Genomic DNA, 12,037 nt, shown 5'->3' on the forward strand with positions numbered 1-12,037 from the left:
TTCCCTTTACATAATGTCTTAATCTCTCCCTGGAATGGAATCTTAGACCAGTCAATCTGGAATTACCTGATTAGCACTAGAGAGGTAACCTGCCTGACAGACCCTTGTTGTCCCCAAAAGGAAGGTGGCCTTGCCACAAAAAAATCGACTCTTTGCTAGTACCTTCCTTGTCCTGGCCCTTCTGCCTATAAAAAAGTCTTTCTTTCATTGTGTACAGGTGTTTGGAGCTCCTTTCTCCCTGCTGCATGGGATTCTGATTCATGACTCGAATAAAGCCAACAAGATCTTTAAAATGTACTCCGTTGAATTTTTTTAACACAGGGTTCAACATTCGCCTCCCAAACCTGAAACCAGAGCTCATTTTGTTTTGTCTGCCCAAAATATTCAACTGGTCACTACTCCTCACTAGCGCTCAGCTCTGGGAGCTGTTTTCATCAAGCAAACCTCCTATTCACAAAGGAAAGGAGAAATTTAAACAAGAAAGGAATAGAATGATTTCTTGGAAAGGACTATGAAATAGTGACATTTCCTTTTGAAGCAAAGGTGATTTTAAGATCACATACAAGCTGTTTGAAAACAATACTAATGTTTATTATAATTTGACTAAGGACAGGTTCTAAGAACACTTCTACAACAGAGAACTTAACCTTGAACTGAATTAGGATGAAGAGAAAAGAATAAACTGGTGTCAAATAGCCTTATTAGGAAATGAGAAATGCATGTCCACATCTCTGACAGCTTTTTAACTATTCTAATAAACTAGCATGTGTTGCAGAAATACGATTAAAAGTGAAATGTCTTCATAACTCAGAAAACCTCTCTTCAAGGAAGAGAAAGAAAATAATTTTATTGAATAAGCATTAAACCAGATTGCGATACGCGTCTCTGGCCATCTGCTAAAGAGATGGCAGAGACAGTGGGGAAATCTTGCTCCCTTACTGTTGAGCAGATGCACCGGTGACATTCGGTAGGTTTTGCAATGTGGACTCAGATGAGAGTTGAAGTTAAGCTTGTCTTCTCCTAGGAAACTGGGAGGTAGGGCACCATCTTCCTTGATGATTACATTTCTTGGCCCTCGGGGGGGAAACATTCCTGAGCTGTGAGACTGGCAAGAAGGCTGATGCAGCCATTAAGAAAAAAAAAAAAGATTTACATACGTTTGAAAAACAGAAAGAAATTCTGAAAGGAAAGGGAAAGGAAGGGTCTCTTTCCTTGTTTCCAAAAGGAAGAATTAAGCTTATCTTTAAGCCCTTTACATATACTATGGGGTCATTTCTCAATTCACCTAACCTGTGTCAGATAATGAGGTGGGAAAAGGAATTTGGTGAATGTCAAATGTGCAGTTTTTCCTTTTTGGCAAAACAGGAGGAACATCCTCTTTTTCCAATTGCCTAGACAGGGGCTTCTTAACCACTGCGCTATAAACATTTTGGGGGCAGATGATTCTGTGTGGTTGGGATGGACCTGTGCATTGCAGGATGTTTAGCAGCAGCTTGGCCTCTCCCCCGACTAGCTGCCCCTAGGACAACCCCCTCCCCCGACTTCTGGCAACTAAAAATGTCTTCAGTCATAATCAAGTGTCCTAGCCGGAGTGGGGGTGGGAATTGCCCTTGGGTGAAAAGCACCAGTGTAGACAAATGATCAAAAAACATGGCCCAAACAAGTAGTTGAGCCTCGCCTAAGCTGGGATGCCAGCAAGCCTTTGTCCCTCACTACCTGAGCCACACCTGTCTGAGGCATGCTGGAGCCATGGGAGGTGGTGCATGGCCAGAGCACGGCTATCCGGAGGGACTGAGAGTCAGTCCTCTTAGTGGAAGACGTCTCTGTTTTTACCACCCAGCCACCGGTTTCCTTCCCCACCCCCACCCCAACTATGACTCTGGTCATTCTTTCTCAGTCCTTGTGATGCAGGGAGGAGGATTATGACCCAAATCACTGTAGCTCCAGGGCTTGTCTCGCGTCCGAGACCTTGCCGATCACCACACTCTTATCTTTCTGGCTATCGTGAAAAAGCTGAACGAGGAATGCATTTTTGGATAGTTTTGCCTGGCTCTGAGGGTATGATCCTGCAGGCAGCCATCTGGCCACCATCATGGGAGAGGCTGACTGAGAATGGAAGCCAATCAGTGGGAAGCACAATTGAGATACAAGGAAACAACAGCCTGGACACAAAATCTGAGCCCTGGATCTAGCCCTGCCTGAAACCACTGTTCCTGAATTTTCTGTTAATGTGAGTCATCAAAGCTGGGGCTGGGACTTGAGTGTCTAGCTGGCATGCAGCACTCACAGATTCTTGAAGCTTTCCTTTCTTCCCAAATGGATGGGGAGGTGGAGGTGGATGAGCATTGTGATCTTAATCTCCCCTCCTTTTTTTTTCAGTTGCAAAGATTTTACCTCAAAAAGTCCCCGCGGGCTTAACGTAACTGAGGGCCAGTAGGTAAGGGAGTCTGGGAAATAGAAGTGTTCAGACTCTGGGCCTTGAAATTCAGAGAAACAAGAAGCAGGGAATGGTTTTCAGAGCAAACACGCAAAGGACTGGCCCATCTCTTTTTCTGTGGTCACCTGCGATCGAGCTTTACCATTTGCCTCTTCTCGAGTCCTCCATGATGAAGGAAACAATGCCCACCTGTTAAACAGCAAGCCAGGTGGTTCACTTCTGTGTCTACCTACATTGCTAACTTGGTGGTACTGCCTAGATAGCGAGCAGAGAACTTTGTATTTGAGAGACCTCCACCATTTCCCCAAAAGTCACATATGTGAAAACTACCAACTTACGTTGGTTTATAGGCAACACCAAACAGATAAAACACCATAATAACACTTGGAAGCTTCTTAATTCACAGGGTAGATGTGACAAGTGTCACATTCTGGAGATACGGAATGAAACCATCATACCTATGGGACAATTGTCCTACTGTTCTGGAAGATACCAGCCGGAAATACCTGTTTCAAGGGTGGGATTCCACCTTCTCTTTCCCCAGAGATCACTGAAGTTCACAATGGGAAGAGCAGAAATCTGGAATGGGATTCTTGGGCCTTAGCCTGTTTAGTGGCTTCTATCCAACATAGGAATCCAATCAGTCCCTGTTTATGAATGAAACCACCAGCCATTATGAATCAGAAACATCCCAGTTATGCATTAGAATACACAATGGGAAAGACTCTCTGCTGAATTGACCAGAACGAAGTTTTGGCAGCACCTGCTAGAACCTGGTCATTTTGCAGGAAGAGCTAACAAAGCACGCCCCACCCTCACTAACAGAAGGGCAGAGGCCACCACTGCTCTGCTTGTTCTCATTCTTCTCCCGCTTATGTCCTTCCCTTTCCCGTATGTGTGTGGGCTTGTGCCCTTCATGCTTCTCTCAAGGACTTTCAGCTTCTCCTGGAAGGAACACATGTTCCTCCAGCCCAACATCTTGGCAAAGATGAGTCTTTTTGGCAGCAGGGCCATTAATGATAGTAGGAGCTGGTGTAAATCTAGGAACCAGGGCACAGGGGAAGGCGGTGACCCAATTACTGACAGCTGTTAGAGCCTCATTTCTCTGCACTTTAGTTTCCCCAGCAGAGTGGCATGGACACCACAATCATTAACATTTAATTTTGATTTAGTATGTCTGCACTGGCTGGAACAACTAAAGTGCAGCCTGTTGCCTATAAAAGTTCAAGCCCCTCTGAGGTCATTCTGAACTGCACCTGCTCAGGCCCGAGAGAGAGGGAGAGGAAGCTGTTCAAGGTCATTCCAGTTTCTAAAGGCTTCTTCCCGCTACAGGAGTCTTGAAGATGAACTGAAAAGCTATGCGAAGAGCTGGGATTATTGATGCAAACCCCTCTTCCTCCTCCCCTGTGATCATGCTGAGAAAAAGAAGCCAGAACTAAGGTTGTGTAACATAGAAGGCAGGAAACCAAGTATCAATCTTAGTGATGGCAGTTTTTTTAGGTGGGCTAAGCAGTACATTTTGAACATAACTAAAGAGTGATAAAGATCTTCTCCTTAACTGCACTTTGGACAGACTCCTCTGAGCCCTGTTTGTGACCAGGCTTAAACTTTGACCTATGGAACCTGCGGACTCCCTGCGCAAATGACCTCATCCATTTCCCAGCCCCTCCCCCTCCCAAGCCCCTGCTAAGTAAGACTTGAATACTAACATAGTTAGTATTCATAGTATTGATGGAGGCTGCACCCTTAGGGTGACCCCAACCCCTTTAAAGTGTCTGCCTGAAGAATTACTGTTTGTTTCAGTCAAACCCTAGTAACAAAGAGGCCCCAGGAATACCCCCACCCAAAACAGTTACTTCAGAAAGCTTGCAGTTGTAAATCCTCTCTTCCCAGCTTTGAGATGCAGACCTTCACCGCTCAGAACTGTGGGCTCAAGAACCCAGAGCTGTCTGTTGAAATGCAAACCTCCAGGTAAATAACTTGGGGCTCTCCCTCCCAGGCAATGGGTGGCTTGCTCTGACTTGCACCACTACATCCTGTCACAAAGATACTAGGAGTTTGCTTCTCCTCCGTAAGCACCCACCAGTGAATAAACCCAGTCTGCTGGGACTCCAGCTTGGTCCCCTCCCTGCTCCTTCATTCTGGCTTTAATATACCCATCACCTCTGCATGGATAGAAGTTGAGCTCAGTTCACACTGGGCCCTTTCCCCCACTGCAGTGGTTATTAATGAATAAAGCCTATCCTTGCCACTTCAACTAGTGGCCAGCTTATCTTAGACAAAGGTTATGTGATAGGGTACCCTCCCTGAGGCGGGGTGGAGGGGGGAAACAAAATCAAGGCAACCTGGCTATACGCATATGTGACAACATCCTTCATGACCTTGTAACATGAGACCACTAATCAGATTTAATCAGACTACATGTTTGTGTGTTACCATATATGGGAGACAAAGAAATCGAAAATGTATAACAAAAACTACTCCATGTGGCATTCGGGGCTCAGTTCTTTGCCTGACTGAGCCGTGTCGCCATGAATAAAGTTGCTTCCTGGAAAGAAAAGCCTTGGTGTCACGACTCTTCCAGAATCCTGCTACAGTCAAATCCACATTTTCTTGCCCTAGGGAGCAAGGGTTAGTTAGATCACAGTGCTAACAAGGCTAAGGTTATGACCTTGATCTCCATTTGGCTCTGTCCATATCGTGGCCACATGTGCACACCTCTGTCAGGTGTTTCAAGAGTGCCTCTCGTTGATCAGGAGGGACACCAGATTAGAAAGTAGAGATGGGTCAGCACAAACCTTTTGCTGCTGGTTTTGTTTTTGGTTCCTCATTACTGCTTTAAGAGCCCAAATATCCAGATGGTGTGATTTATAGTGTTTACTTTGTTTACCTCCAGCTAGAAGACCACCTTTATGTCTGCCCTCCCCTAAACGCCCTTCTCTCTCTGTCTCAGACATTCCCAACTGCCCTGCCCTTCTACCATATAGTTCATGGTCTCTTTCACCAGGGCTTTCTCAAAAACTCCTCCTCCCACTTCTCTGTCTCTAGTGCCTATAAGCGTTTCATTCTGTTACCGTCAGTGGCTCATGGGTAACTGTGTAAGAAACAAGGACCAGACATTCCACCTGTTGTTTTCCATCAGTGTCAAGCATCAGGCTAAGTATATTGAAACTGTTCGGTTAAATGCACTTAGATATTTTCATTGAGCTTTCAAACAGCTTTGACGAACCTCAACAAAATGACATTGAATTCCTTCATCGCCCTAGAATGGGCAATAGGGTGTTATCATAATGCTCAAAGTGCTTACAAATTTATAGAGAATCAAACTCCAGTTACTGCACTCTACACAGAATAGTCAGTCTATTATTGCCTGTGGATTTTTTCCAATTTTGTGTGATCAGACAATACTATAATATGATAACATACTTTATGCCCATTTAAGAGACAAAAAAAAAGTTTGGGAAGATGTCATAGACTTAGGTGGCTTGTAAAACTCCTCAGAGTTAGGGATTCAAGCTTCCAATCTCTGTGGGAAAGTTGTTTTAGTTTCTCTGTGTCTCAGTTTACTCATCTGTAAAATAGAAATAATAGTATGGGCCGTACAGTGTTGTTGTTAGGGTTAAATTAGTCACATGAAAGACTTAACAACGTACTTGGCACATAGAAATTATGAGGTAAATGACTGTTATAATAGTCTAAGATGTAGAGGCATGAAGAACTTAGAATGTGGATCTTTTTGCAAAGTTTCCAATGGATATCTCAGGTGAGTAAAACTTTAAACTGGTCCAGTACTCAGAATGATTGCTAGGGGCGCCTAGGTGGTTCAGTTGGTTAAGCCTCTGACCTCAACTTAGGTCATGATCTCATGGTTTATGGGTTCAAGCCCCGCGTTGGGCTCTGTGCTGACAGCTCAGAGCCTGGAGCCTGTTTCAGTCTCTGTGTCTCCCTCTCTTTCTGCCCCTTCCCTGCTCACACTCTGTCTTTCTCTCTCTCAAAAATAGACATTAAAAAATTTTAAAAAAGAATCATTGCTACTTATTATCTTTTTTCCTTACAGGTAATCAGCCATGTACATTTGAGCTATAAAAAGGGGTGGGAGAGAGGCGATATTTAGGTTGTGTTTTAAGAGAATCTTTGAATTGTTGATTCGGGAAGTATCTTAGCACAGGTTCCTACTTGGTGGAACCGGCACTGGGCTAAGTGCCGGGTGGCATCCGAAGATGATAAAAAAGGTCTTGGCCCTCCAGGAGATTTCAAATTAGCAGTATGAAAAAAGACACAGGCATAATGAAGGGCTCAGAATACTTACAGGAGGGAAAGAAGCATGTATCGGGTGGGGATGAGGACATCCTTGGACTTGAGCATCTTTAGTTGACACCTGACACATATTGTTCATGTTAAAGATGATTTTTCATGCACTGGGGGTAGCATTAAAGCAATTAGGAAATGAAGAGTTTGGAAATCATGGGAAAATCATGGGAAAATTCCCATGGGAAATCATGGGATCTCAAATAGTCTAGATTGGCGAAAAAAATGTATTAAGAGAATAATAAAAGGGCAGGCTGCAAACGTAGGCTGGAGATGTGTTGAGGCAACTGGATTGTCATATTGTGGAGGACACTAGATTTTGAGGAGAGAAAACATGTGCGGATATTGAAGAAAATGAATTGTGGGAAGGGTGAGAGGTATATTTAAACATCATCCACAGTTCTTATGTATAATTAAAATGTATTTTTTTTGTTTTTAAATTATAGGGAGTCTTTAAGAAAAATATGTACAATAAATCAGTCATCTTAGAAAATTCTTGTCAGGTGGCTTCACGACTTCTCGGTGGAAGAGGACGCGATCCCGGGGAAGTCAGAGGGCAATCTCAGCAACTCTTCCACTTCTTCTTGTAAAGCCTCTGCTTTTTCGTGCAACAGCATCTACAATAAAGAATCAAGACATGAGGCCAAAATAGGCATTGCCAGAGAACTGTTAACATTTTTACCACCGTCTATTAGATACTTGAATCTTAATACATCAGCGATCTAGACATTAAAACTAATAAAGAGACTGAAAAATAGCCACTTAAGAGCAAGTGATTATAGTAAATGAAGCTCAGGCATTTAGCTAAAGCCAATTTAGCTGAGCAATGCATTTGCTACATCAAAAGGAGCTTTAAGACCCTCAAAGATTTGTTTTATTGAAGACTCAGCCACTTAAAAATTAACTTTTAATCTATAAAATGGAAGACAATTTTGCAAAAATTTAATTGGCTCTTGAAAATGTTATCCTTTATATATGCTTTTTATTATTCCTCAAAGTTTAGTATGCTATCTTTTAAAAACCTATCAGTGTTTCAAAGAAAATTTTATTCAAGCTCCTCAAATTAACGTGCCTAATTTCAAAAGAAACAAAGAGCCAAGAAAGTTCTAAACGTGGCACATAGTAAATGTCAATGAATATTTGCTGAGTAATGATTTTCCCTCTTAAAAAACACACTTACGGGTGCCTGGCTGGCTCAGCCAGCAGAGTGTTCAACTCTTAATCTTGGGGTTGTAAGTGGGTGTAGAGATCACTTAAAAAAAACCCCAAAACCCCAAACCAAACAACAACAGCTTTAAAAACAAAAGCCCAGAAATAGAGTTCTGGTATTTGTGTAGCTGGGTTCTGTGGATACTGGGGTGCAGTATCTGCATTGCATCTGTTAAAAAAGTTTTATAATAAAAAGTTCAGCAAAATTACATGGAGAGGAAAAAAATCATATGACACAAGATGAAAGAGAAAAACCCATTCCAAGCATTACATAGCATTGTATACAGAAGAGATTAAAATGCAATTAGGTAAGCTTTCTAGTAGCTGAAGTAATGGTGACCATGTAAAATTAATCTCCCAATAGATCCTCTAAAAACGATACAGATCAACAAGAGCAAGTAAACTGCACAAAACTCACGTGTCAGCATTACTAGAATACAGAGAACACCATCAACTTCCAATTACTGGTAGTTAAAAATACCTGCCAATTTCCAGCAGAACCACTTCTTCCTTTTTTTATAGAATTTTTTTTAGTTTATTTATTTATTTTGAGAGAGAGAAAGCACAAGCAAGGGAGAGGCAGAGAGAAGGGGAGAGAATCCCAGGCAAGCTCTGAGCTGACAGCATAGAGCGTGATGCAAGGTTTGAACTCATGAACTGAGAGATCATGACCTGAGCCAAAATCAAGACCCAGACACTTAACCAACTGAGCCACCCAGGAGCTCCAGGATTGTATCTGTGAAATTGTGCTCAAGAAGCATCACCTGCACCTAGACTTGATTTAGAGGAAATATTAGACCTTGCGCCTGAGTCTGATGCCATAAAGAATAAATCTGTTAGGGATGAGTATATTTTGCATATGGGAGAAATGTAAATAATCTGTGACCAGAGGGCAAACATTACTGATGACAGCAAATTATTTGGCACTCCCCTCATGTACAGGTGGGGTGTAATTCCTCTTCCTTTCAATCTGGACTGATCTTAATGGCCTTCTAGTAACAAACAACATACAGCAGAAGTGACACTACCTAACTTTTGAGGTTAGTTCAGAAGACGTCCTGCCTTTTCTGCCTCGGTCTCTTGAAATGTTCACTCTCTGGATATTTCCTCTTGAAAGTGAGCTGCCATGCCATAAAAACCCAAGCCTCAAGGAAAGGCCATATGTAGTTGCTCTAGTTGAAAGCCCCAGAGGGGATGGGCATGGAGGAGGACACTTGTGGGGATGAGCACTGAGTGTTATGTGGAAACTAATTTGACAATAAACTATTAAAAAAAAAAAAAAAGAAAGCCCCAGATAATAGCCAATTTTCAATTGCCAGCCAAGTGAGGAAGCCATCTTGGATTTCCAATTCAGTCAAGCTTTCAGATGACTATAGCCCCAGTCAAAATTTGACTGTAATTGCATGAGAGTTCAAGTGAGAATCATGCTGCTAACCCTTTTCAGATTCGAATTCTGGAAACATAAGCAAAATAAAATAGTTGTTTTAAGCCAGTAAGTTGTTTTTCTTTTTTTAAAATTTTATCTACTTATTTTGAGAGAGAGAGAGAGAGAGGAAGAGAGAGAGAGAGCACACTTGCAGATACGTGCACCAGTTGGGGAGGGGCAGAAAGAGGGAGGGAGAGAAATCCCAAGCAGGCTCCATGTTGTCAGCACAGAGCCTGATGTGGGACTTGAACTCATGACCCTGATCATGACCTGATCTGAAATCAATTAGTTGGATACTTAACTGACTGAGCCACCCAGGTGCCCCTAAGCCACCAAGTTTTGAGGTAAAACTTTGTAATGCAGCAGTGTGTACCTGGAAAAATTAGAATTGGAGTTATCAGTATGAGCTCATGGCCTTTAATAATTTACACATAAGTATAGAAAAATATACAGGATTATATGGACTCTGTCTGCTGAGAGAACCTAGAAGCAATGATCATATCTCTCAGGTAGTGAGCATACTTAGCCCCCAAAACTTGGGTTTTGAAATACCACTCTTTACTAAAAAGAATTAGGGCTTTATGGAAAAATGGCTGATTCCATGGTCAAGGCAAGTTGAACCTATATATGTGCAAGAGTACTAGTTATAAAAAAAAAAAAAGAAGTACTGGTTACAGAGGCACCTGGGTGGCTCAGTCGGTTAAGTGTCTGACTCTTGATTTCGTCCCCGGTCATGATTTCATGCTCCGTGAGTTTGAGCCCTGCATCAGGCTCTGTGCTGACAGCATGGAGCCTGCTGGGGATTCTCTCTGCAACTCCCCGACTTGTGCCCTCTCTCTCTCTCTCAAAAATGAATAAATGAACATTAAAAAAAAGAGTACTAGTTACTAATTTTATTGTTTCTCAGTTTCAAATCCATCCTTCGTTGCCCTGCTGGAGACACTACGGTTAGATCCGGGACACACCTCCACTCGGGCAGCTGGTACAATGTTAAGCTTTGTCAACAGAGGGCACTGGAGAGACTGTAGGAGGCAGGGGCTTCTCTTCTTGGTTTTGTGTGTCTGTTTCTAACGGCTCCTGCAGTGCTAGTCCAGTGAGCTGAGCACCTGGCGGCACTCATTACAGTGAGTTTCCACAGTATCCCTGCAGACAGCTTTCCAGCAAGTTCAACGGTTACTCAAGCTACCTTCCAAGGAAGTCCAACAGCACACTCCTGGGAGCAGGAGTTTCGTCAGCATCCTGGCCGGCAGTTTCCTGCTTGCCGGCCTTGGCTGCAACGAAGAACTTACTTGCTGTCCAGTGAGCCAAAGCCGCACCCTCTCCAGTGAAGTATGAATCCCATCCCCAGGGGGTGGTGTCGGGTGAGGGTGGACGCTCTTCTTATTTGTTAAAGTTCCATTTACCCCTTAGAAACTAACTAGTAAGTAACCTTGTTACTAGTTACTCATTCTTTACATTAAAGCTTCCTCTTCAAATTACTGTGTGGTTTCTGTTCCTAATAAGTAGACCCTGAGAGATATTCCCCCAAAATAAGAAAGTCCAATGATGGGGACAGGTCAAAAAGACAAACTGGTCTACATCTAGAAAAGGGTAACCAGGACGGTAAATCGCCTAAAACAAGATTATTTACTTATTTAAAACATTTTTTTAATGTTTTTATTTTATTTCTGAGAGAGAGAGAGTGAGAGAGACAGAGAGAGCGGAAACAGGGGAGGCTCAGAGAGAGGGGGAGATACAGAATCTGAAACAGGCTCCAGGCTCTGAGCTGTCAGCACAGAGCTCGAACCCACGAAATGTGAGATCATGACCTGAGCTGAAGTTGGACACTTAACCGACTGAGCCACCCAGGTGCTCCTAAAACAAGATTATTTAATATGTATGAAAGACACAGAAAAGAGGAACCTTTGGAGGCATAGAGAGCTGTTTTCAAGTATGTGAAAAACTACCATATATACAAAGATAACAGAACAGTTCTGGGGGAAGCACTTACAGTGTAACAGTAGGTATTGTAAGAAGGCAACATTTAGCCTCATTATCTTGAGATGCTTTATGTAACACTACAAGTGTTACATAACACTACAAGTGTCCAAAAATAAAACTACCTAACTTTTGAGGTTGTAAGCTCTATGTCAGCGAAGGTGCTCAAGGTGGTTAGGCCAGATGTCGGGGATGCTGGGAAAGGACTTCTGTGAAAAAGATGAGGAGGCAGAATTTCATAAGATGCAGTGTTCCTTGTACTTCAGTGAACTCTTGAGATTGTTTAATTTTTAGGAGATCCTTTTCCTCTTTTTAGCAAGCCTTGTATCATAACAGATGCATAATTTTTAGCCCCATACTATGAGTATATACCTTTGTGTCTTGTAGTTAAATGTTTTTATGTCCAAAGTAGAAGTTGATAACACTACAAAATATCATGAAGGTTAAAAAATGGTTGGTTTGCTTACCTTTGCTGACGAAACAATTTGCTTGGCCTGGCGTCTTGATAAATGATCAATTGTTCTTATTAGTACTTCAGGATCTGCATTAGCTAAGTGTATTAGACTTTTATAACCTGCACTGTACAACTGTTTTGCTCGACCCTGAAAGGTATTACAAAAATCAGAGGATCAGAGTTTGGGATTAGGAAAAAATAATAAAGTGTCTTCCTAAAGGGAAAA

The 12,037-nt window shown here is 42.4% G+C and overlaps 1 protein-coding gene across 3 annotated transcripts in view; it reads right to left on the minus strand.

The window, feature by feature from the left end:
• Window positions 1–7,175: 7,175 nt before the first annotated feature.
• Window positions 7,176–12,037, minus strand: part of HELQ (helicase, POLQ like) — a 41,229-nt gene continuing 36,367 nt past the window's right edge. For all 3 annotated transcript variants that reach the window (XM_077774772.1, XM_077774774.1, XM_077774773.1), the window contains 2 exons: window positions 11,825–11,959; window positions 7,176–7,362 (listed from right to left, as the gene is read on the minus strand). In XM_077774772.1, the coding sequence (XP_077630898.1) occupies window positions 7,255–7,362; window positions 11,825–11,959 (243 nt within the window). In that variant the 3' untranslated portion in view covers window positions 7,176–7,254. The remainder of the gene's footprint in view (window positions 7,363–11,824; window positions 11,960–12,037) is intronic.

The sequence above is a fragment of the Crocuta crocuta genome, unplaced genomic scaffold (genome assembly GCF_008692635.1).
Source record: "Crocuta crocuta isolate KB4526 unplaced genomic scaffold, BGI_CrCroc_1.0 scaffold237, whole genome shotgun sequence".
Lineage (NCBI taxonomy): Eukaryota > Metazoa > Chordata > Mammalia > Carnivora > Hyaenidae > Crocuta > Crocuta crocuta.